This window comes from Fusarium musae, chromosome 3 (assembly GCF_019915245.1).
Source record: "Fusarium musae strain F31 chromosome 3, whole genome shotgun sequence".
NCBI classification, from domain to species: Eukaryota; Fungi; Ascomycota; class Sordariomycetes; order Hypocreales; family Nectriaceae; genus Fusarium; species Fusarium musae.
The window spans coordinates 3,210,085-3,234,868 of NC_058389.1; the positions used below are offsets into that span (position 1 = coordinate 3,210,085).

At 48.7% G+C, this 24,784-nt stretch overlaps 8 protein-coding genes across 8 annotated transcripts; 4 read left to right on the forward strand and 4 right to left on the reverse strand.

The window, feature by feature from the left end:
* Positions 1-302: 302 nt before the first annotated feature.
* J7337_004412 (uncharacterized protein) lies at positions 303-1,088 on the reverse strand (the record flags this gene model as incomplete). Its single annotated transcript, XM_044822106.1, has 2 exons — positions 303-632; positions 891-1,088. 2 exons carry the CDS (start codon positions 1,086-1,088, stop codon positions 303-305), a joined length of 528 nt encoding a protein of 175 aa, XP_044683439.1.
* Positions 1,089-7,899: 6,811 nt separating this feature from the next.
* Positions 7,900-10,246, forward strand: J7337_004413 (uncharacterized protein; the record flags this gene model as incomplete). Its single annotated transcript, XM_044822107.1, has 3 exons — positions 7,900-8,249; positions 8,298-10,113; positions 10,163-10,246. 3 exons carry the CDS (start codon positions 7,900-7,902, stop codon positions 10,244-10,246), a joined length of 2,250 nt encoding a protein of 749 aa, XP_044683440.1.
* Positions 10,247-10,748: 502 nt separating this feature from the next.
* J7337_004414 (uncharacterized protein) lies at positions 10,749-12,651 on the reverse strand (the record flags this gene model as incomplete). The annotated part of the gene is made up of 6 exons (XM_044822108.1): positions 10,749-11,055; positions 11,106-11,247; positions 11,328-11,595; positions 11,634-12,287; positions 12,345-12,428; positions 12,547-12,651. The coding sequence occupies 6 exons, from the start codon at positions 12,649-12,651 to the stop codon at positions 10,749-10,751; spliced, it is 1,560 nt and encodes a 519-aa protein (XP_044683441.1).
* Positions 12,652-12,946: 295 nt separating this feature from the next.
* On the reverse strand, positions 12,947-13,535 carry J7337_004415 (uncharacterized protein; the record flags this gene model as incomplete). Its single annotated transcript, XM_044822109.1, has 2 exons — positions 12,947-13,360; positions 13,416-13,535. The coding sequence occupies 2 exons, from the start codon at positions 13,533-13,535 to the stop codon at positions 12,947-12,949; spliced, it is 534 nt and encodes a 177-aa protein (XP_044683442.1).
* Positions 13,536-14,061: 526 nt separating this feature from the next.
* On the forward strand, positions 14,062-15,339 carry J7337_004416 (uncharacterized protein; the record flags this gene model as incomplete). The annotated part of the gene is made up of 1 exon (XM_044822110.1): positions 14,062-15,339. The coding sequence occupies one exon, from the start codon at positions 14,062-14,064 to the stop codon at positions 15,337-15,339; it is 1,278 nt and encodes a 425-aa protein (XP_044683443.1).
* Positions 15,340-16,046: 707 nt separating this feature from the next.
* J7337_004417 (uncharacterized protein) lies at positions 16,047-18,824 on the forward strand (the record flags this gene model as incomplete). The annotated part of the gene is made up of 5 exons (XM_044822111.1): positions 16,047-16,141; positions 16,194-16,408; positions 16,465-16,907; positions 16,963-17,567; positions 17,621-18,824. The coding sequence occupies 5 exons, from the start codon at positions 16,047-16,049 to the stop codon at positions 18,822-18,824; spliced, it is 2,562 nt and encodes an 853-aa protein (XP_044683444.1).
* A 300-nt stretch (positions 18,825-19,124) lies between these two features.
* On the reverse strand, positions 19,125-20,202 carry J7337_004418 (uncharacterized protein; the record flags this gene model as incomplete). Its single annotated transcript, XM_044822112.1, has 3 exons — positions 19,125-19,493; positions 19,544-19,625; positions 19,682-20,202. The coding sequence occupies 3 exons, from the start codon at positions 20,200-20,202 to the stop codon at positions 19,125-19,127; spliced, it is 972 nt and encodes a 323-aa protein (XP_044683445.1).
* Positions 20,203-21,296: 1,094 nt separating this feature from the next.
* Positions 21,297-23,857, forward strand: J7337_004419 (uncharacterized protein; the record flags this gene model as incomplete). The annotated part of the gene is made up of 8 exons (XM_044822113.1): positions 21,297-21,358; positions 21,406-21,443; positions 21,490-22,379; positions 22,427-22,535; positions 22,582-23,022; positions 23,076-23,622; positions 23,672-23,738; positions 23,795-23,857. 8 exons carry the CDS (start codon positions 21,297-21,299, stop codon positions 23,855-23,857), a joined length of 2,217 nt encoding a protein of 738 aa, XP_044683446.1.
* Between the last annotated feature and the right edge of the window lie 927 nt (positions 23,858-24,784).

Here is a 24,784-nt window from a genome sequence, read left to right on the forward strand (position 1 = left end):
AATCCTTCATGAACCTTTTGGTATCAAAGTACCCTGAAACATATAGTAATTTAAAGCAGCCATTGTTCGGCTCTGCTTAAAGTGGTATCCTAATGACGTAATCTGAATCCGCGCAAGACATTCAAGCCTATGTCGTATGCACAATGCAATCATGCCCGTATGCCTTTGCAGCCCTTTGTAAAAACAAAATTCGCAGGTCGCTGGAAGCAAAGGTGCTGTAACGCTTGTGTTGAACGCCAAAACTCCATACCAATGTAACCGTCCCTTGCGTAAAATCCATCGCTTGTACTCCGTAAGCACCCTTATTTTGCAAAAGTCGGGGTCTTGCCTCCCGTTTGTGGTTTGGAGATGCGACTAGGATCGTGACGAATCTTGTAGATAAAATCGACTATTACGTCGTTCTCTTGCACGCCCATTCCATTGAAATGTTTACGCACGGCGAGTGCCAGCTGGTCTTTGCTCTGGCGACGAGCTTGTCGGCGTCGGACCATCGTTGGAGAATGGATGCCGATGCCATTAGGCTGCGAAAGGATCCATTGGCAGTATGGGCTCGAGAATGAGCTCGGCGTGTTCAAGCGATGCTCGCGACGGTAGGCATGGAGGACATCTCGGTCAAACGAGGCCCAGTGCAGCTGGGAGGAAACAAGTTAGCATCTCGATGCGGAATCAGAGCGATCATGGTGTGGCAAGTGTTGCAAAATGGTTCGATAAATACTTGAGACTTGGAGCTGATTTTGTGAGAGGGAGCTACAGGGCGGCAGAATAAAGCAGATAGACCGACGATACAGTGTGCCAGGTATTCTCTAGCAGCCATTGTATGCTCTAAGTCTTCCAGCCATCTAACAGGGGCGCGACCGTAGATCATGAGGGAACAGAGGGGGTTGACGAACACTAGGGGGAGAAGGCTCAGCTGGAGGTTGAGGGGGGGCAGCGGCCGTGGCATTTTGGACTTCGCGAAGGTGAGAATGGTTCTGTTGGCTGGCGTTGCGACGCATCTTCGTTGAGGTGTGGCCATTTCCACCCTTTTCCTTGGAATTGGGTGTGTCTGCCTTGTCGTCGTGATTGCGGGATGATTTTGCGGGAGGCATGATGGGCTGCTGAATGATTTGTCGATGTTGTTGAATTGACTCGTCGCGAGAAAATGAGAGGCTAATGGGAGGAGAAATTCGATCACATAATAGAATAGTAGGTAGTAGCAAAATGATCGACGGTTTGTGGGAGGAAATGAGAGGGGAGAAGAGTTGGCCGGAGTCGGTGCGTGATCACTTATTTTTCGGTGGATAGGTACTACCTCAGGGACCGCCTTACCAGGACTATCGCTGCGATAGCGCCCGAGGTAGCTGGCTGAGGTCGGGTGTTTCGCAAGTAGAAACCTCCACTACAAAAGCGGAATAGCCCCGCCCCTTTGGCGGTTGACTTCCATTCTACCGGGTTTTCAGAAGATTTGGGCGAGTCCCTGAAGGAATTTGGGCACTTTTCGCAACTTCCATTCTATCGATAGGGTATAATTGCCTAGATTTAGTCTTTGCGATCACAGCAAAGGTCTTTATATAGCGATACGACTCGATATGATGGAGTGATAAGGAAGGACATGTTTTAAGGTTACCATCTCTATGAAATGGCAGTCCAGTTCAGGCCAGTATACCTTAACTTGGATATTTAACAAAGAATGAAAACTTAAAAGAAACAAAAACTTATAATGGCCATTCTTTTTTCGGTTTGGCTTTTCGTTATATTATTCTGGCCAGCCCTGAAGTGTCAAACTGACTCCCAAGATTCCTGGACAAGAATCAATCAACTACTAACCTTGGATTAGCATCCATATGTAGATCTCAGCATCAACAGAAAGAGGAAGAGATCAACTCTTGAAGTGCGGAAATAAATCACCCAAGAACCCTTCCAAACGTTCTGGACGGCAGTCATCCATTTGCCTTTTGGCCTTTACTGTTACCCGTTAGTGCAGGGGGGTTCCGTTGTTAAGGAAGCTCCATAAACTCAACGATGCCCCTCATTGAAATATTCCGAAAGCAAAGAGGTGACGAAGGGGCTGAACTTGAGTTCGATATGGAAAGAGCCATGCAGTCAGGAGAAGCTTGTTTCATAAGACAAATATATGCTTGAGACACATTTCTAGGTCTTTGAGCATGTGTTTGAGACGTTTACTGCATCAATATGATTGGACCGATGTCGCTCCCACTCGTCATCGTGAACTGATCGTGTGCCCAAAGTACCAAGACTTTCGTTCCATGATACAACAACCAAGTCTCAAGGATCAAGGTTATACGGAGTATCTCCGAAGGACTCGACAGTCTGGAGCTAATGAGCAGCCTTAACAGCGCATGGTAAATCTTGGAACGACAGCATCAACATATGATGACCCAGTGCGACAGCCTCAGTCTGCAGGTCATTGAGCGCAAAGGTCGTCACGAGACTCCCATACGCCGATTCTATGTGGGACCTGGTCCAGACTAAAAACCACCCCCACGCAACAAAGCTTGACTGCTGGTGATTCAAACCAACCCATCACTCGTCACTGGTACATCGCAGAGCGCGGCATCGTCCTAGTCTCAGTGATCGCCTTGGAACCGGAGATCTAGAAACCCCATCACTCCACTTTGTGATCCGGCCGCATGGAATACAGCGCTGTAACTACCGATCGATTCACATTGTCAACACGCAGGACCCTCAAATCATGTGGATAAAGTATCACTTTGGCTGATGACTGTGGTCGAAACATCTCGATATCCTCTGCTATTGGGTTGTGATGAGTGCTAGTTCATGGAGGGTTGTTCCAGGGACCTGGCTTTCCAATTCTGGCTCACCGAATAGGCTGTTCAGACCCAACGGCTGCAGACTCAAGGATGAAAGGCTACTGCAACTTGCTAGAAGGATCACCGACGATGGCGTCTCGGTCGAGAGCGGTATACGTCGTACTCCGTCGTTGTTGGATCTATTGGCCGATGGTCGTGCATGTTGTCGTAATTCCAGCCTCACGAGGGGCAATCGATCAGACTCGATGACAAGAGACTCGACACGGTGTTGTGTGTTACCAGTTCATGCATGAGGCAAAATATCATGTCTTGTGGGACGACATGGGCGATCCCGCCAGCTGGAACTCTGGGAGTATTGAGCAAGACGTTTGTAAAAGAAATTCGTGACACCATGTGTATATTCGAATGGATTGTTCACAGATAGGGCATCTCCAGGTGTAGGGATCTTCCCCGGACTCCAGGCCATAGCCTGCAGGTTACCTATAGCCTATCTCCTCCGCAATCCATTACGTTGATCTTGAGATTTCAATGAGTGAATGGAACTCAGCGCCTGCATGTTTCATGGCCAATAAAGAGTCCCTGAGATAAGGTCCAAGAGTTTGGACAAGGAGATGGCTAATTAGGGTCGCTTACATAGGGGAGGGACCTGCATACCTGAGAAAATAGTTGCAGGCGGAGGTGATGCGAGCCAATACAATCCCCAGCCAGATGTATCAGCCGTTGTGGAGAAGCATCATTGCGAAAAACTCGGGGTTTTTTTTTGTCAGGCGACCTGTTAGCGCCCAGAAAGTTGACGAGTCTCAAAAAGTGTCTTAATTTTGAGACATAAACAGCTTTGAGTACCTATTAGGATAGGTGTCATGTTGTAGTTGATGGGTTGCCATTATCACAAGTTTTGGTCGATTTCCTAGGAGCTAATGAACAAAAGCAGGCCTCTTTCTATTACTACGTAAAATTTGACAATCAGTTTACAGAACGGGCCATTGAATCATCCTTGTTAGCATCCATTGTAATTGATATATGGTCGATGACATGACGACTGCAGCCTATGATCTTGATAGTGTCTCTATTAGATGTCGTAATTTCACAGCTTTTGGATTTGACTTATGGGAGTCTAGATAGCTTAATCTCCAGAATGCTTGATGAACCCAGTGACTGAAACATCATCAACAATACCAAGTTTTCTCTTGTTTATGTTTACGGTATCAAAAGCAAAGAGACAGAGAGACAAGAATAAGCTGGTGAATCATTGTTATACCCAATAGTCGATTCACGTTGTGGATCAATGATCGACAACCTTTATTTTGAAGATTGTCAGAGTTGAAACGGTTGACGAAAGTCTTTTTGCTACGATTCTCCAACTCATGTAATCGAGGAGTCAGATTGCCGATGCCTCCTAATTAGAGCAGCATAGATAACATGAGCTCGGCTCGAGTTTAAAGGATTACGTACCGAGTATTGCTACCTCAGATACGCGTCCGTACTGGAGCGTTGGCCATCTCCCCACCCCGATATTCCGGGATGAAGCGCACTGCTCATGCCACCATTAAAGAGCTGATGACACGAAAGTGAGCCTAAGACGGCCCGCAGGCTAGCATCATCGCATCACGCAAGGGCTGGTGTACATAATAATGCCAGCGTGACAGCGCAAATGGGAGCCCGGAGTGGCCCGTGAGATGTCGGCTCCCATCTACCCAACTTGGCTTCGGGGTGAGTGGTCCGAGAGACCATGAGGCGCCATTCATTGTAAGCGGTTATTGGACGTGGTTTAGAATCCCAGGCTGGAGTTATGCCAGATTGGGTAAACATTGATTGATATTGGGGTCGATGAAGAAGTCATGTCCACCTCCTGAGCTGTAATGTTGGTTGGTCGGACCCATGAAATGTCTCACGAAATCGAACCAACAAGGCCTCGAGCCTTACGAATTATTTCTGGCCATGTCTGCTAAACGTACGTAACTAGAAAGTCACACTTGTTGGTGTCTATGCATGTCGCAATGGATCTCAGCTCTCGGTGAACTGCCAAGGTGCCGAGCCCAAGTGCTCACCTAAAGAAGTCCTCAGTGAAGAGATTGATCATGGATGCCCGGTCAAAATGTGAACAGACGTTATCACATCGACAAAGCGCGATATCCCTGTGCAGTCATCCTCCCCGGAGCAAGGGTCCTCACAACCTGGTATATGAGTTCGTACGTTGCTTGAAAGCCCTCACTTATGGAAGATTCCTCTGGGCTTTTACCAAGACTGGAGGAATCTACAGCACGCATTTTACCGTCTTGTATCTCTCCATGATCAGCAAAAGTCATCGGCAGGTCGGACATCAAAGATGTGAATGAGGCTGCGCTAGTAGTTTGTGCAGGGATATGGAGGTTGCATGGAGAGAGGCGAGGGTGGAGAAGCGAAGTGGAGGAGGAGACGGACGCTTTACCGAGAAGGCAAAGACATGGCACGAAAAGGGTTCAGGCTCATTTAGGATGGTGAGCGTGGATTGGACATTGGGAGACCCTTGTATCGTAATTCAGTGAAGGTGTCGAAGCCTCGAAGGTAGGATTTTGGTTATGCAATTTTGATGGGTGAGACTCGAGAGACTTGGACAGTTGAGGGGCTCCATCCTTTTTGTTAAAGTCAACGACCCCCCACTCTCTACCCGCACCCACGTTCCCCAGACCAAGCTCAGTCTTTTCTTCAGTTCCGTCCCGTCCATCCCACGCTTTTGCTCTGCAAATGAAGCTTTTGGTATAGCGACTACAGTCAGTACCTGTACTTGCTTCTTCTGGTACCCGAGACCCTTTGATATCTCGAGTACTGCACTCACTGCTTTGCTTTGCTTTGCTTTTACTGAGCGTACCTGAACTCTTATTACTGTTTCTTATTTGTGGTGTAAGCCCGTTTCATCTCTGTTCCTGATTATCTCAGCCAGAAAAGTCACTCATCAACTCAGGCTGTATCTTTGTCGAGTACCTCGCTCTCATCCTGTTGTTCCGTCTTCCGTTTCTCTCTTCTCTTACAACCCCCTCGGCTTCCAGCATCCTTCTGTCACACTTGTGTTGCGTTCGTTGCACATCTGCGAACCTCATTTCAAGGTCGGTAATTATATAACTTTCTCTACTCAATTCTCTCTCTCTCTCTCTCTCTCTCTCTCTGTTCACGCCTCATCTGCTCCTCTGCATCCTCATCCATGAACGGCGCCACTTCAGACAGCAAGGACCACACTCGGGCACGTCTACTTGTACCACGAAATCACCGCATACTTTGAATCGGATCATTGCATGTGAGCCACGAGAAAAACATGGAATTGTTGTTGTCTACCACTGGCTAGATCATATCCAATACTGGGCCCAACCCCTTTGTCTCCGTCCCTGCCGTATGTCGTTCGACTTTGTTCTGCCTGCAGGACGACGATGAATTATACCTTCTCGAAACACTTTGTTCAAGGATCATCCTGTCCCTCATCAGCCAAACCTTTCGTGTTCCTGTCGAACGTTAAACATAAATAAGCAACGACCTCTAGTCAACTCCGTCATATACAAAGCAAGCCTGGTTACCTTATACAAAAGGAAGAAGCCTCACCCGGCGCCGCAACAACGCCTCGACCACTATCACGTCTGCATCTTATCTTCTCTCCACATCATGAGATATACAGGCCAGCCACACGACAACTCACAACGTTTAAATGACCAACTTTAAGATGGTCTCTCGGCATCACCCCGTCTCTGGTCTCCAGTCATGGTCCCACATCCCGGCCTTCCCCAAGTGTGATCCACCTCAATCAATAGCATCCTCCATATTAGCCGCAAAAACACGCGACACCCATTGTCTTTCGCTGCTAACATTAAGGAACCAGTTCAGCTCCAAATTGACCCCAAGATCAAGCCTGACTTTTTATTTGCGTGCCGATCTTTTGTTGTTTGCGACTCTTGGACGTACAAGTCACGCCAGCTCGACGACATCGATTTCCCTTTCGGTCATGCGTTGATTGCAATATCCTATTATTGCGTAGGGGTCCTAGAAGTAATTATACGATTTAATTCCGTCCAGTCCCACCTTCGCGAACCCCGGCCATCACGACCCCGCTATCCTCGGTGACAGACCCAACTGCCACACTTTGCGACTCCAGCGATTACCAACCGCCATCCTCGAGCCTTGGCCTACCACTGCCTGGCTGGTGGATTCTTAGCCTGTCGCTTTATAGCACGGCTCGACTTGTCTGAGTCTTTTTCCAAACACAAACATCGCATCGCCTTCACTTCATAGGCTTCCTATTACGGCATTGGGTATGGCCTCCGTTATAACAAATAACGTGAAACCGACCCTTCCCATATCCCCGGTCAGCTCCGGCGCAATGGGAGCTCAAAATATATCGCCTCGCGACACTTCGGATCCTACAGGTCGCGGCCGAAGAAGAAGTCGCTCACCCGCAGATGACGGCGCGGACCAGGCTATAAAATCAGAAGGAAATCAAGATGGACCAAATGGCGCATCTTCCAACTCCGACGGCCCTGGCCCTGCCAGAAAACGAAGACGGAGCCGAAAGGGCCTGGACAAGAGATTTGAGTGTAGTGCTGAAGGGTGTGGGAAGAGCTATTCAAGAGCGGAACATCTGTATGTCTCGAGTTTGTGCGACACTTAGAGCTCCATGCTGACATATGACAGGTACCGGCATCAGCTTAACCATAACTCTAAACAGACCTACCACTGTACTTTTCCTAACTGCACACGGACTTTTGTCAGAGGAGATCTTCTCAAAAGGCATATGGACCGACATGCTGCAAAGGGCTCGCAACTCAACCAGAGAGATTCTATCATGGCACAATCCATAGCTCCGAGTCAATCAAACCAACAAGTTCAACCTCCTATTTTCAGTCGGAATAATTCTATCGATTACTCAAAGCACCAGCAAACGAATATGCCTTATCAGACACCACAAGTTCAAACTCCTAACCCATATTCGCCCATGAACAACACTCCAACAGGCATATACCCTAATGGAGCTCTGCCAAATGGAATGGATAGTTACATGTCCCCGACCCAGGGTTATGATAATCGTACGCCACAGCTCAGCCAACCACAATCCCCTTCATTTCAGCAAAGGCCGTCTATGTCTGCCGGCAATACACCATTCAACATGATGTCTCCAATTGCGAATCAGCAAGGGTTCCCAAATCAACAGAATATGTCGCAGAATAATTTTGTCAGCCAGCAAAACGTTATGCCTATGACCCTCCCTCCGGCTCAGTACCCCAACGGACAAAATGCTGCCGTGGTTACTTCAGCGGAATACTCAGAGCCAGGAACCACGCAGCCTAGCGAGATGATGATGCTGGATCAGATGGCCATACCCGCAACTGTTCCTGTCTTCGGAGAGGGAGGCGATATGAACAAGTCACCCTACGTTGGGATGCCGGAGGACTTTATGGCTTACCTCTTCAATTCCCCCAGTCAAGCCATGACACCAGTGATGGGCCCCAACTACACCAAGTCAGTATTTCTTGAAACATAATGGAACTTGTACTAAGTTGAAACTAGCTATGCGGAATTACAAGGAAATCAATTTAATATGAATCTTCTGGGCACAGACAGCAATTCACTTGGATACTTTCCCAGCGCTCCTCAGCAGGTAATGGCTGTCAACAACCTTCTTGATCAACAAGTTCCGGAAGCCACGATATCTGAGGAAAAGAGTCAAGAACTATTCGACTTTATCAAAGAGCGCTTCCATGACAACAAGCATGCTCCACCCGATCGTCAGTGGGCCGATCTGCTTGAAGGTGATCGATCAAACGGCGAGCATATGTTGAGTAAGAGAATGATGCAGGCTTACATCGGTTCTTATTGGTATCATTTCAGCGATCAGATGCCTATTCTTCACAAGCCTACTTTCTCTCCTGACAAGACACCGAACTTATTGCTCCTCGCGATGATGGCCATCGGAGGGGCTTGCCTCGACAGGACCCATGGACACAATGTGACGAGAGCAAGCGCCCAGCTCTCAAACTTTCTTGCCTGGCATCTTCGTTGGGACATCTTCATGGACGTTAGCTTCAGGCCGCCTGCTAAACTGTGGATCTTCCAGGCTTTGATTCTCCTGGAATTATACGAAAAGATGTTTGCGACCAGAGAGCTCCACGAACGGGCCCACATTCACCATGCGACCACTATCACTCTCATGCGACGAGGACGATCTCTGATCGGCAAATCTGCACTGGACTCTCCGCCAAACCCTCGTGACGTATCCAATGGGTCCCGGCAGTCCTCCACGTCCAGCTCGACAGGAACAGCTGATAAATGGTGGGAGCACTGGGTCACAAACGAGGCGACCCGGCGTGCAGCATTCGCGGCCTTCATTGTCGATTCCATCCATGCAACGATGTTTGGTCATTCTGCAGTCATGGTGGCTCATGAAATGCGACTGCCTCTTCCTTGTGACGAGTCTATGTGGCGAGCCGGAAGTAGTTCTGAAGTTTGGAGGATTGAATCAAACTTGATGTCAAATGGCATCAAGCCAACTTCATTCCTGGAGGGTCTCAAGAGAACTTTGAGTGGTCAGGATGTCCACACGACATCATTCGGCAGAACAGTGCTCATGACAGGCCTGTTGAGTGTCTCATGGCACATGCACCAGCGGGATCTTCAGGTCAATGTGCTGGGCGGTGGCATCATCCAGGCTCTTGGTGGTCGTGACCGGTGGCGGGCTACTCTCACTCGAGCATACGACACTTGGAAAGCTGATTTTGACAAGCATCTTGAACGAAGCGAAGCCGCTGACCCATATCGAGACAACGCTACTAAGAGGCAGGAGTTCAACGTCGTATTCGAAAGTCGCACGGTTTTGCATCATTTGGCACACATGGCCATGCATGCTGATATCGTGGATTGCCAAATGTTTGCACGAGCAAAGCGTCTACTTGGTCGAACGATTGGGCCTCAAGAGTTTAATAGTGCTCAAAGGCGAATCAAAGACCACTGGGCTCACTCCGCGAGGGCGAGAGATGCAGCCTTTTACGCTATCAAGTTCCTCTGCTCAGTGCTTGCTCCAGATCAAGTATCTGCAGCACATGCGGGCGGATACCACCTCGATGAGCCTTACGACGCCCGCGACGATGTTCTCCTGAATCGGCCTTGGGTGATGTACTTCGCTGCCCTGGTTGTGTGGAGTTATGGATTTGCGCTCGAGGGACCTTGTCCCAATATTCCGCTACCTACCACAAGGCACGAGAAGCTGCAGCATATGAGGAACTATTTTGTCAAATTCGGTGGCATCGACAGTCCAGGTGCACTACAAGGTAGATCAGGGGTCAACGCGAATACAGCTCTTCTCATGGTCCTCAAAGACACATTTCAGGTATGTTCTTGTAAGCTTCAAGGCTGAGTAGTGACTAACAAGCTTTCAGACAACACGTTGGGAATTGCTTCATGAAGGATCGGCTCTTTTAAGCAACTGCATTATCCTTAACCAAGGCGGAACAATTGATTAAGACGACGGTACTCAGCTAGCTCCTTGTTTCTAGCAGGCGTAAACAAGTTTGAGAGTTGCACGAGCTGCTGGGCTATGCCTATGACGGCAAGTGAACGATATTCCTTCTCCTTTGAAGGAGGATGAATGGCATTTACAACGGATCTAAAAGGATATTGGCGCATGGATGCAGAGGATTTACAATTGGTATGAGATATGATGGACTCAGAGCGGCATGGTTTACTTAGATGGAGTATGCGGCTTCTTGCTTTTGCATTTTAGAATACCCCAGTGTCGTTTTGCACAATATGTGTTAGTCAGTCATATACCATAGGAAGACCTTGCTATAGTAAGGATTCCCCGAGCTTTTGGCTTGGTCTTAACAATATGATGGTTTCAAGCGGAATGTCCTGAGAAGAAAATTGCGCCAGTTGTTTGTGTAAAATCAAGTCATAGGTGAACGGACTCGTCAACTCATGAAATATTTTCCACTACAAATTCAAACGCCATTGTACCAAAATCAATCAGTTCAGAGCATGGCCATTTGCGAGACTTTCCTCTAAAGGTAAATTCGCATCGTGAAGTAGGGCCGTCAGTTCCTCTCCTGCTGCAGCTTCCATCTCTTCGTCATCCTCATCTTCGTCTTCGTCATCTTCACCAGTGTACGGCATTTCTCCCTCCGGATCAGTCTCAGAGTCTATGTCGATCAGAGCGCCGTATGGCAAGAAGAAGTCGTTTGGCAGGAGGTCGTCCTCCATGTTTGCGACTTGCGCGAGGGTCGCCCCCTTCCAGAAGGCCGTGGGACCGGCAGGTCCGTGAACATCGTAGTCACTGCACTCGGCATTAGTGGATTACTAGAAGGTGAGTGGTTGGTGCTATACCTATCGAACCAGTTTCCAACAACACCTCGAGCGGAGCGTACGCCTCCGATCTGAACACCCTCACTGCGCCAGCGCTCGACACCATGGAAGATTGAGAATGTTGTCCATCTCACCTCGCCTTCTTTTGTCAGACGAACAGTGCCTTTGACGTTGAATGTTCTCATGTTAGCTCTGGCTGAACCTTGCCAAGTTTACTTTTGGTAAGGGAGACACTCTACTTACCTCGGATATTTGAGTTGGCATTGTCATCAAAAGAATCGTCTAAAGAACGCGAAACACCACGAAAGTGAACTACTGGCAGCTCTTGGCCGTCCTCTGGGCCTGGTTCTTCTATAGATGTAACATTGACTTTCATCATAATAAGGCGAGTTGCTTCACCCACATCAAGTGGTGGGCGCGGCGCATCGGAGGTGACGAGTAGTTCGGGATCACCAAAGTTGAAAGCGAAAAAATCGCTATAATCAAGAAAACACACAATCTGAAACCTTATCTGTCAGCTTGGGTTTCATGAAGTAAGCAAATAGATACGGGAGTATCCTGGGGCCAACGAACGCGGTACCATGTGCCTGTGACTCCGTAAGGGTCGCGGGCCTCAAGTGAAGTAATGTCACGAGGCGGAGGAGCCATAAAACTGTTTTGAAATGAACCCGAGAACGGGCTGTCCCAAACCTCTGCGAATATTCGTGCAATCTGGCGTCTTGCGCCAATGTTGTGGCCTAGAACAATGAGAATAGCCTCGACTTTTTCCCAGTCTACATTGAAAGTGCCATCGTCTTGGAACGGCCCCCATCCTGTGTTCTGAGTAAACTGGCGTAAGTCGTAGACCTTGGAGCAAGCATAGGGATACGTCTTCATAGATCGGAGCCGGCCAACGTTGAGGATAGGCCTCGAATAAAGGCAGTGGAGATGGGCGCTCTTTTGCTGGAGAGTCCGGTAGCCGTCATCACATGAGGTGGGCGCAGAGACACTGTCTCGCGTGGGTTGACGGCGCAGGCGGTTGAAAAGCGATGAACCCTGGAGGAAGGCCTCGGCAGTGTCGTCTCGAGAGAAAAGACTTTGAAGGTGAGCGACATTGCGCGATGGCGCATGGGTCTTGGAGAGGTTGATGGCCTCGTCGTGAGATGGTGAAGCATTTTTGAGCAGACGAGTGACTGTGTCGTGTACAAATTCGAGCTCGGATTTCTGCATGTCCATTAGATCTTACATCAACTGAAGCATGGATCTCTTATCTTGTCCTACCTCTGGGTTGTTGCATATACTTTCAAGCTTTACAAAGTCATGAATCTCTTGCTCGTAGTCAAGGCTTGGGTTACTTGGTTCATCCTGAACTGTTTGTTAGCATTTGTGAGAACCGTCAGGGAATACATACCAGCGTGTTCATATAGACATCTCGATATAATTTGTGGTTCCCTTTTGTTACTGTACGAAAGGCTGTACACACGCGGGGCAGTATAACAAGATCGGCCGGTGCTATCCACTGTAGTATGTGATGCAGTATTTCAGCTGGGAGCTGCAGAATCGGCGTCGCAGCGTTTGGAGCGTCCATGGTGTGAATAAAATCTTGTGGTTTGGTTGTGCTGTCTTTGAGAGAATACGAATCTATGAGATGAGGCTGCCATGTAATGACGATATAGAAAGGGTTCTGACGTTAGTTCCGGCGGCGTGTAAATCGCATCGGACTTAAGGTAGGTGTGGGGGTTGCGCCGTGTTGGCCTATCCCGTCGTTCGGAAGCATACCCTGGAGCGAAATCTACTTGATAGTACCTTATTCAACACCTAATTCTAGAATATATATTATGAAATGATTTATCTATGTCTTGTGTTTATCATGAGTTCCTCCTCTACATCCTAGCCTTAAGATCGTCATCTATGTTTACTTTTCCATGCTCAGCTGTAGCTAGGAGAAGATTATCTGATCTCCTTCTCATACTTCCGTGCAGAGAGGCCAATTTCTTGCCGACTTGAGTGATCGAACACTCGATCAATACCTCGGTTCCAACGGGCACAGGTCGCATGTATGTAATGTTAAGTGTCCTGCTCACGCCCATATACTGCCAGAAGCCGGGTTTGTTCACCAAGGCAAGGGGTAATGTCGTACACCAGTCAAAGAGTGTGGCTGCGCAACCTCCGTGCAGGTTTTGTAGCCTGTTGCAATTATCGGGCTGAACTGTATATGAGAATACACATGATGGGTGAGGTCCTTCAGCATTGGTGGACACGAGCTGGAGATGAGGAATGAGGGTATTCATCCAATCCTAGGGTTGTTTATCGTCAACATCCAAGATGCACACGAACAAGTGAGAAACTTACTCCTTGCTTAGAATGACCGTCATCATTTTGCGAAAGCTGTAACCAGGCTTTGACTCTTTCTTCTGGACTGCCCTCTTTCAAGGTCTTGCGGTGATCGTCTGTTGGTTTGGAGTCGGACATTTTGTTTGGTCTTTAAGGTACAAGTTATTGCAAGGCAAGGTACCCAAGTGAGGCTGCAGTCTCGAATCAAGATGGATTATGAAATATGACAGCAAATGGCCTGAGCCTTCCAAAAAGATACAAAAGTAAAACCTGGGGTATCACAATGAAATTGACATCTGGCTTATCTTTACTTACCAGTTGACTGACTGACGATACCTCGGTCCGTTGTAAACGCTACAGTACCTAACCTTGATGCTGATTGTTCCCCGTTTCAGCCAATGACCCCAGAAGCCGAGGCACTTCCATCGGTCGGGCCAATCAGCCCGAGCTTGATGTCGTCGCATGGATGGATCATGGATCCACTTTACCCGTTATCGCACCTGCACAGTACAGTACAGTAATCCGGGGTCACTAACAAATTGCCGCTCCACTAAAGATCTCCTGCCACAGCTGATCTCCGTTCATCCTCAAACCTTGAATTTATCACCGTTCATTGTCATTCCTTCACTCATCCTCCGCATCCTCCAGGCATATCCTAGAGGCAATGGAGTTTGTCACGGCCCTTCGGGGCACCTTCGACGAACAGAAGCCGTCTCTATTCGAAGTCCTTTCTGAGCAACAACTCAACGCCCTCCTCCCGCCGACCCTCCGCTACCTACTTACCATTGCGACGCATCGACACCCACGGTATCTTCTAAGGATACTAAACTCGTTTGATGAGATATATGCTGGTGTCATGCTGCTTGTTGAGCGGCATTACCTGCGCACCCGGGGCGGCTCCTTCACAGAGAACTTCTACGGCCTCAAGCGCGAAAAGGGCCTCCATGCCGAAGTGCCACGCGCGAGCATGTCATCGCCCGACATTGTGCGCGAGACATTGAAACTCACGACCCGGGACGTCTGGAAGAATCTTCTCGTCATCGTTGGAATCCCTTACCTGAAGCGGAAGCTTGACGAGAGCTACGAGGTGAATGCGCCAAGAGCTCTTCTCGGTGCGGCATACACGCGGATGCCAGATAACCCGACTCTTCGCGACCGATTCCTATACTATTACCGATGGTTCCTCAGGAACATATACCCGAGCGTCAATGCCGGCTATTACTTTGCCATGCTTGCTTTCAATGTGGCGTACCTCTTCGACGGGAGCAAGTACCACAGCCCTCTCTTGTGGCTGATAGGAACACGTATTCGAAGAATGTCGGGTGCAGATTATAAGGCCATTGAGGCTTTGACACAGACACCCGAGACAGGACACAGACCTGGGTGGCGGTCGTTGTTAAACCCCCGTGAGATGGGCCCACGGGTGTTGTCAAGCTTGTCGATTTTGCTACCGACAAGTATCTTTGCCCTCAAGTTTTTGGAATGGTGGTATCAGTCGGATTTTGCGAAGCAACTTTCACGAAAAGCGACTGAAAGTGTTGATTTGCCCCCGCCTGTGATTTCGGCAGATGGCAAGGGAGGCTCCGGCAAGAAGAAGCCAGAAGTGAAGAAACAGGAGTCCAACGAGGGAGATTCAATCCCTTCAGCAGAAGATGCACCCATCGCCACTCCCTCGTTGCTCCCTGTCTACACGATTCCATTTCCCAGCGATTCGGCATTGTGCCCTATTTGCGTCGATGAGATCGTCACTCCAACAGCCTGTCAAACCGGCGTCGTCTATTGTTATACGTGTATCCACAAATGGATCGAGGGCCAACATCAGAAACAAGAGGATTTTATGGAGTCACGCGAGGGCAAGTGGGAGAGTGGTCAAGGGAGATGCGCAGTGACAGGCAGAAGGGTTCTGGGTGGAACTGAAGGCTTAAGGCGGATAATGGTATAGAAGTTGACATTTACAGTATAAGTTACTGCATGCGTCGAGTTGGAGATTTTCAAAGTGTTGGCGTGCAATTTTCGATACCCAGGAGACTTGGATGTCTCACCCTTTTAATTGAAGCAGCTTCACTACATCTTATTGCGGTCCATTATCGCAATTGCATCTCTCGGCTTTGGAATGCATGCGCGTCTCCATGTTTCACTCAACGTCTGATTTACCTGTGTCGACACGCTATATCAACGCCAACCGCTCAATGTCTCACTTTAATCTCCGCCGCCGTGAGGCGATTCAGAGGCCAGCCACACTCTGGCCGGAGAGTCAATGAAATGGAATGTATACGATGGCGCACAAAGAGATCAACGTCATGCTCCCCAAGGCGAAATGCGACCCCAGCCTGCAGAAAATGCACAGGTGATGGAAAGCATTGCATTCTCTCCAACTTGCCCCTCGTGATGCTATTGGCTCAGCATAGAATCTCGTGGTGTCTTAGGACAGTGTCACAACTTCTTGACTACCTCGAATGCGTATGCTTTCAGACGTTTGCCAACCACTACCGAATTCCATATGCGGGTGGTGCTCACCGTGTAAGGCAATGGACCGTAAAGAATTTAAAGACGAACTGCTGCCCGCGGCATTTCGAGATGAAACGACTCACCCTCTTCAGACAACTCTTATACTTTTGTCTTTTGTCCTCATATCCGTCGTGAATTGCGATGGCATACTCATTAACCACCTCCTTCTTAGGAGACTCTCTCATCTCTGGTTTCGACTGGTTCAATGGCCGTGATCCTTCGAATGGATTCGTACAGTGAGAAAGACTCATCCGTCTCAGGCTTCTTTCGTTACTGACACTATAACAGATATCAAGACCTAGAGGGTGCCGAGCAATATGGCTTATACTCTGTGGATCCTTTCAGCAATACCGTTCGACTTAGACCCGACTCCGCTCGGAAATTTGGTCTGAACGAAGGAAGACCTAGTGTTCGACTTGAAAGCAAGGAATCCTATCAGTATGGATTGTTCATCGCAGATTTCCAACACATGCCTATTTCACAATGTGGTACTTGGCCAGCCTGTATGATCCTCCAAACTATCCCTCGAGTAGAAGATGAACTAACGTGGTGAATGCAGTCTGGGCATACGGTGCCAACTGGCCCAACAATGGCGAAGTTGATATCCTTGAGGGCGCCAACTTGGCTTACACTAATATCATGTCTGCACACACGGCCGATGGCTGCATGCTAGACCCCGCAGACTCGAATCTCTTCTCTGGAAACCCCCAGAGCTTGGACTGTGCTGTTGGTACAGACAATGTTGGATGTGGCTTCACCCCGCCCGCAAGTGATACTTCCTCTTACGGTGATGGCTTCAACGCTGTCGGCGGTGGTGTCTATGCAATGGAATGGGACTCAGAGTACATCTCGATCTGGCACTTCCCACGAGGCGCAATTCCGGCTGATATCGAAGCCAAACGACCTGATCCTAAGAAATGGGGACTTCCTCAGAGTCTGTTTGGAGGTTCAAAGTGCAACGTTGACGAGTATTTCAACAATATGAGGATTGTTCTGAACATTGTAAGTGGTTCCCACGATAATTAACTGAGGATCTTGAACTAACTGATTTGTCTAGAACTTCTGTGGCGATTATGGCGAGGGAACTTGGGGAAGTTCTGAAACTTGCCGAGCTCTCGCCCCAACTTGCCGTGAATATGTTGCAAACAACCCTCTGGATTTCCAAGACGCCTATTTTGATGTTAGCTACATTGATGTCTACACTCGCCTTGGAGGAGACGCCCCGCCTGTTGTCCCATCGTCAACCAGTGAAGCACCTACAGATATCTCCATCCCTTCAGCTAGCACTCCTGGGCCTAACACTCCAATCTCAGGGAACACTAGATTCCCCAACAGCACCGCCATCATCACTCGTCCCCGGCCCAAGGAAGGTGAATCCACAACAGCAGAGCCCACAACTACAACAACATTGACAGGTATCTCTTCTGTCGAGGTCACAATTCCTGGCTCTGGAACCAATAGTGCAACTGTTAGCTCTCTTCCTGTTGCTACAGGTGGAAGCTCAGTCAACCCAGCTAAGATTGATGATTATGCATATCTTGGTTGTTTCGGATCGCAGACTGGTTTCCAGACTTTCAATGAGAAAGCCGAGAGCGATGATATGACCATTGAGAAGTGCATTGAAGCTTGTAACGGCCTGACTTATATCGGTCTCTTTGAAGGGTGAGTGGCTCAAATCGAAACGCAAAGCAACATTCAACTGACTGTTTCTATAGAACCTGCTATTGCGCCTCTAAGCTTGACGCCGATACCCGTGCTTTGCGCAACGAGTCTTCATGCAATCGCCCTTGTCCTGGAAACGACGATCAATTTTGTGGTGGTATGGTCTCTCAAAGGTCTAAACGAAGCATTCCTCTCCGCCGAGATGCTCCCAACAACATCCTACTCACAGTGTATGCCGACCTCAGCGACGCTGGACAGCCTGATGTCCCACCTGGCATGGGCCCCGGTGTTGATGGAACTGCCGCCGCCAGTGGTTCATCGAGTCCAACTGGTGGAAGTGGTCAAGGCAGCTCGCCTGCTAATGGAGGAGATGGCTCGAATGGATCAGGGAGCCAAGCAGGAGGATCTGCTCAAGAAACTGCGAATGGACAAGCTGGCTCAGGCGATGACTTGCCCGCGGCTACTAATAACAGAGTGGTTGCCGACACTGCTACAGTCACCGACGTTGTAGCCGGTACTGATGCGGACGCTGTGGTTTTCAGCACTTTGTCTGACGGCGAAGTTATTGAAGCAACACAAGCTATCCCCGACACAGTTGTCACAAGCACGATCACTTTCTTCACAGTGCTCCCAACGAACCCCGGATCACTTGTACCTCAAGAAAGTATCGTCACCATGAGTTACTCACTGTGTGACTACTGCGATACTCCCACCTTGATTCAGCCAGCGATGGCTACCAAGGTCGTCGAATGCGACGGCTGTGGTATAAATGGCGAAAACACAGTCACATTGACTGTGCCCGTCCATGTCACCGTCACCGTCACTGGTGCTGGTACCAATGCAACCCAAGCAACCGGCAATGCGGCTGCAGGAGTCGTCCCAGATCAGACACGAGAGATTCCTCCTATTGTGCCAACCGGAATGGGAAGCAATGCAAATGCTGGTCCTGAAGTAACGACGATCGTGATAACATACTTGACAACCCAACTGGTCACATATGGCACGGAAACAAACTCCGTCTCTACCGAGACAAGAACCTTGCGACGCACGGTTGTCCTTACTGTATCAGACATTGAGACGATGAGTATTCTACCTGTACCGTCTCCTGGAAGGCCAAACACTCCGATTTCCCATGCTACACCAACACCGGGCGCCTCGGGTGCGCCAGCCGTGGTTTCCAGTGCCTCATCGAGAGTCGATGACTTCTTTGTTTACTTTGCGATTGTGGCCATGGCAATTCTTGCCTTGTCTCTTTAGGCGCCCTTGGTGTTGATTTGATATTTTTTTCATCCGTTCTTCTCTTCATGAGGACCTAATACCGGAAATGTACAGGATATACAAAAACATAGACATGTTTGATTACGGTTGGAAAGGGTACATGTTTGTTCAACTACGATAGTCGATATTCCTTTTGTTTGTCACGACATATTAGAGCTTAATGCACGATAATACCAATAAGATGATATTTCAAATATTTCCACTAGGTTCCCGGAGGCTATAGGTGATTCTGAGGTGAAAACATACCTTATATATACTTAAACTTGTTTGCTTGGTCTTTCAAATTTCAACAACAACTGCCCTACTCTTGACTTTGCCCGAGTTGCCATTCATCTGCGCAGCATTTACCATGAGACTACCATTGTTACTTCCAGGACCTGACATGAGCCACTTCCAAGCCACGCTATGAAGGCCTTGGGCTACAAGACGCAGATAATCCAGCCACGCCTCGTTAGGGATGAAGTCTCGGATCAGACCGCGGCGAGGCCGTGACATGATACGTTCGTAAGTCTCCTGGAAGGTGTCGAAAAAGGCTGATTCTGTACCGTAGCCAAAGTGAACGTGACCGAAGACATGGAGACGAGGCTTTACGCGCCAAACTTCACGGAGGAGATTGCTGTCCCCGAGACCAAGATCAAGATGATGTTTCTAACAGTATGTAAGTTGAAAAGTTGCCACATTCGAACAGGAGAGCTTACCGGAGGGCAATGGGTGATAAGAATGTCGGTTTGCGGAGGTACCTTGCTCAACCAAGGGTGTTTATCTTGAGTGTATTGGAAGCTGAAAGCATCATTCTGTTAGTTATCACGGTATAGCTGTAACTTTTATGGACTTACGCAAACTCCTTGGGACCAATGTTTGGAATATCAGGAACACCAAAGATATTGACGGTTCGACCCTTTATCTTTTGCACAGTCAAGCCGCTCTCAAGATAATGAAGGCCCTCCACGTTAGGCTTAGCACCCGAGCGTGCATCTTCCTCAAGTCGACTCTTGGTGTCGAACCAACTGTCGTGGTTACCTGCAACGACGACCTTGACAGGGTGAGGCTGTTCCCGAAGCCAGTCAAGCTGTTTCTGAATATCTTCTACGGTGCCGGAATCTGTAAGATCTCCTGCATGAATGAGAATGTCACCGTTAGGAATGTCGACTTTGAGATCGTGTGTATCAGAGATGCAGACGACGCGAATGGCGGGTTTGTCACGCGGTGGGTGAAAGGGTCGACCGCGGAGGAGGAGCACAGCGTGGTAGAAGAGGAAAGCAAGATATGTTAAAGGTGATGAGATGAGATTGTCGAGGAGAGTCATGGGCTCCCATCGATTCCGGCGACGAAGGCCTATACAGGAGAGGAGGCCCATGATGGGCGTGTATGAGGTCAGGGAGTTTGAGCTGGAAGAGTTGAGAATGAGTGTTCAATTAGACAAGAGGAGCAAACTGAGATGTCTCAGTAACTGAATGAGTGAGTGGAGAGCTATAGCTAGGTGGTGATGAGCTGTAGCTGTGATACCTCAAGGCAAGAATAGGTTAGGTAGTGTGGAGTGACCATACAAGTAAGAGCTAGGTAGGTACTAATGTAGCTACCTTAGGTATGAGCCATGAGCTGTGGGCGGTGGTGACGAAAGCTCCAGCTATAAACGACCCCACAGTGACGCTAACTTGACAGCACCCATCCCTACCTACCTCTCTCTACCTTACTCATGGCCATGAGAAAATGTTACAGGAGGTTACAATCTACGATTTAGACAAAAAGTATCGAGTGTTAATATCGAAATTGATGAATGAAGACCATTGACATTGAGCCTCTTCATAAACCATTCTTTCATTGAAAAGTTCCAAGGCGCACCCATAACTAAAGGTCGTCATAGTGAGCCAACTCTTGGACATGTGAAGGCCATCGACATGCTCCAAGCTAGAGTTACCTTCATACCTTAGTACAATAACCTCTCAAGCAAGTTGTGGTAGATGGACGAGAGTATCGAAGAAGAGCAACGGTATACTCAATTACCTTAGGTAGTATATATAATAATTTCAGTGGATAGCATCATATATAACCAAGGTAATTAATTCTATCATATCCTTGCCATGCATCATATCTTGGCCAAAATGTGTGGTGACGTCGCTTAATGTGCCAATCTCCCCACTACCTTACCTTACAGCAGCACAGTGAAAGTGAGCTGCAAAGCTGAAGCTCCCCTCAGCTGGGCTAGGATCTTAACAAAAGCTTGTTTCTCCAACCTTTTACAGTACCCATCGTCATCGACCCAACCTCATTGGATTGGATGCCTCAATACACTGCATATCAGTATTCATATCCCTGCCCTGCCCTGCTTTGTTCTTTTGTCTCATCTTGTCTTGTCTCGTTTCTGTGTCGATAACCTCTTCCCCTCCTCTTTTGCTTCTCTTCCTTCAACATCTCCTCTAGGTTATAGCATATGGTCAACCTCCGCTAAATATGTCCAATCTAAAGGACCTGTACAGCCAATCTGGCGATGAGAGTCAGACAAACAACTTTGGGTCAGCACGAGACAAGTATTCAATCGAGCAGAACTAACACAATGCAGCGTCGACTTTGTCATTCACTACAAGGTCCCTCCCTCAGGTAAAGAATACTCTTCAATGACCCTTGCGCAACTAACACGTCATAGAACGCGCAGAAGCTGAAGCCGGCTTTGTCCAGCTCATCCAGGCCCTCACCACCGTTGGTCTGGCCACCGAAGTTCGTCACGGCGACAACAACTCCCTCCTCGTCTTTGTCAAAGTCGCTTCCCCCGATCTCTTCGCGAAGCAAGTCTACCGCGCCCGCCTTGCCGACTGGCTGCACGGCGTTCGAGTCTCGGCCCCCCATGGCGACGTTAAACAAGCCCTTCAGGATGAGCCCGTGGTTGAAGCCGAGCGCCTGCGCTTGATCTACCTCATGATAACGAAGCCGCGTAACGAAGGTGGTGCTGGAATTACTCCGTCCAATGCCAAATGGAAGTACGTTGAGTCCATATTTCCTCTGCACAGTCACAAATTCAACAAGGATTGGATCAAGAAATGGAGCAGCAAGTATATCCTGGAGCAGAGCGACATCGACGACATTCGAGACAAGTTTGGTGAAAGCGTTGCCTTCTACTTCGCCTTCCTGCGATCCTACTTCCGCTTCCTCGTCATCCCCTCTGGTTTCGGCTTTGTCGCATGGCTTCTGCTCGGACAATTCTCTTTCCTCTATGCCCTGCTCTGCGGTCTCTGGTCTGTCGTTTTTCTCGAGTACTGGAAGAAGCAAGAGGTCGACCTTGCCGTGCAATGGGGTGTCCGGGGTGTTTCCAGTATCCAGCAGGCGAGACCTGAGTTTGAGTGGGATCGCGAAGCTGAGGACCCTGTCACTGGCGAAGTTGTTAAGGTATATGAGCCCATGAAGCGCATTAAGACTCAATTGCTTCAAATTCCCTTTGCTCTGGCCTGTGTTATTGCTTTGGGCGCTTTGATTGTGACCTGCAACTCCCTTGAGGTCTTCATCAATGAAGTCTACAATGGTCCTGGCAAGCAGTATCTGGTAAGTTGACCCGAATACTCTCACTAACATGACTGACTGGTTAATAGGGCTTCTTGCCAACCATTCTTCTGGTTCTGGGTACTCCAACTATCTCCAGCCTGCTCATGAGCGCTGCTGAGAAATTGAATTCAATGGAGAACTATGCTACTGTTGATGGTGAGGATATTGGACTTTCGACCATAAGCGAAGCTAACCTCTGTAGCCCATGATGCTGCTCTCATCCAAAAACAATTCGTCCTCAACTTCATGACCTCTTACATGGCTCTTTTCTTCACAGCTTTCGTCTACATTCCCTTTGGCCATGTCTTGGTACCTTTCCTCGAATTCTGGAGAAAGACTGCCCAGGTTGTCACATTCAGCGAGAAGCCGCTTCCGACAAGGGAATTTCAGATAAACCCTGCTCGCATCAGCAACCAAATGTTTTATTTCACAGTCACCGCTCAAATCGTGAACTTTGCTACCGAGGTTGTGGTACCCTACCTCAAGCGAGAGGCGCTCCAGAAAGCCAAGGCCCTCAAGTCCCAGCCAAAGGTTCAAGACGATCACGAGGAGGAAGCCGAGTTCCTTGAGCGTGTACGCAAGGAGAGTGCTCTCGAGACGTACGATGTCTCGGGAGACTACCGTGAGATGGTCATGCAGTTCGGTAAGCTGACGTTGGAAATGTTTGTGGAACTCAATATCTGACCTCGGGCATAGGTTATGTCTCCATGTTCTCGGTCGCTTGGCCACTTGCAGCTTGCTGTTTCCTCGTCAACAACTGGGTTGAGTTGAGATCCGATGCCCTCAAGATTGCCACCAGCAGCCGACGACCAATTCCGTGGCGAACCGACTCAATCGGGCCCTGGTTGACCGCACTGAGCTTTATTTCTTGGCTCGGGAGTATCACTAGCTCTGCTATTGTGTACTTGTGCAGCGGCGTCCGAGGTAACGGAAACCATGGTGAACCATCGCCTCTCAAGGCTTGGGGTTTGCTGCTTAGCATTCTTTTGGCTGAGCATTTCTATCTGGTTGTCCAATTGGCGGTCCGCTTTGTTCTCAGCAAGTTGGACAGCCCAGGCGTGCAGAAGGAGCGCAAGGAGCGTTTCCTGATGAAGAGGAAGCTTCTCGAAGAGAACATTGGTCAAGGTGCATCAGAAGAGTCTTCGGTTCCAGGCATTGATCACAGTGAGAAGATTACCCGCGAAGCTTTGGAGGAGGAGGCCCGACAAACTTCCATCCGAGGTCACGGAACGCCCGAGGAGACGTAAGTGGACTTGAAATGATATTTCGATGCGTACTGATGAATTTCACAGGTTCTGGCAACGCCAGAGAGGTATGAATGAGACCATTGATGTCGGACGCAGAATGATTGAGCAGCAGGTAAGTCTTGGATGATTCACGATTCACGACTGAGAATCAGCTAACCATTTATATAGAAAGCTGCCTCGGAAAAGAACGGAAAAGCCAAATCTGCTGTGCCAAGTATGAAGGCCGCCTGAAGTGGGTTGAAAACTGAGGCCTGGAGCAAAATGGGATAGCATACGGAGGATGGAAAGAGGTTGGCAGAGATGGACTGATGGTCACGGTAAACGAACGGTTATGAGCTCACGATTGGTATGGTTTGGAAGAGATTGCATTGCTTGCTGGTGAAAGGAGTGCTTTCCCGTTCAATTGAAAGTCTTTCTCGCCTGCATCATCTTATCATTTCCTTCTACTCCGTACCATGACGAAGAATGAAGATCAAAATAGGCAGACACGTGCCACAGGAGCGCCAAGGTGAGGCATTCATGATACAGGGGGCCGCTAACGCACGTGTGTCACTCTAACGGGGCGGAGGCTGTGCCGCATCAAGAAGATCACTTCCTTGACAACGCCGCAGCTGAAAATTCTAGAGCAATGAAGTGAGTTGCAGAGCAAGACAATTGGGAAGAGGCTTGGGTGCCTTGTTTGATCGACTTGAACCTACAGTATCGTATCTGGAGGGTGGTCGGGCATTGGCTATGAGAAGCCAGTTTGCTGGGCGATCATGACAGCAATGATACTTGATATGAACTTATCGACGCCGTGATTGTGTTCTAGAAGATATTGTTCACAAACTTTAGGGTGCTCCCGTCATAAGTTAGTAGCCCATGTCTCAGATCACCCACAGTAAGGCTAACTAGGCTATCATGAGATGCAGTTTGCCTTGATGATATCCATTCGAATGGATTAAAGCCTGGAATGATCAGCGCTGTCAGGACCATATCCGGGCCTGTATTGTTTCTTGACCCCATTCCATGATCGCCGTGGTCCACATTATGTACAAACATGGTGAATTGCTTGCAAGACAAGGGGACAAAGCAGGGACAAAGGAATATCGGTAATCTGATCGTTCGTTGTGTTACTAACTCCGCTATACGAGACTTTGAACCTCCAATCTGCAAACA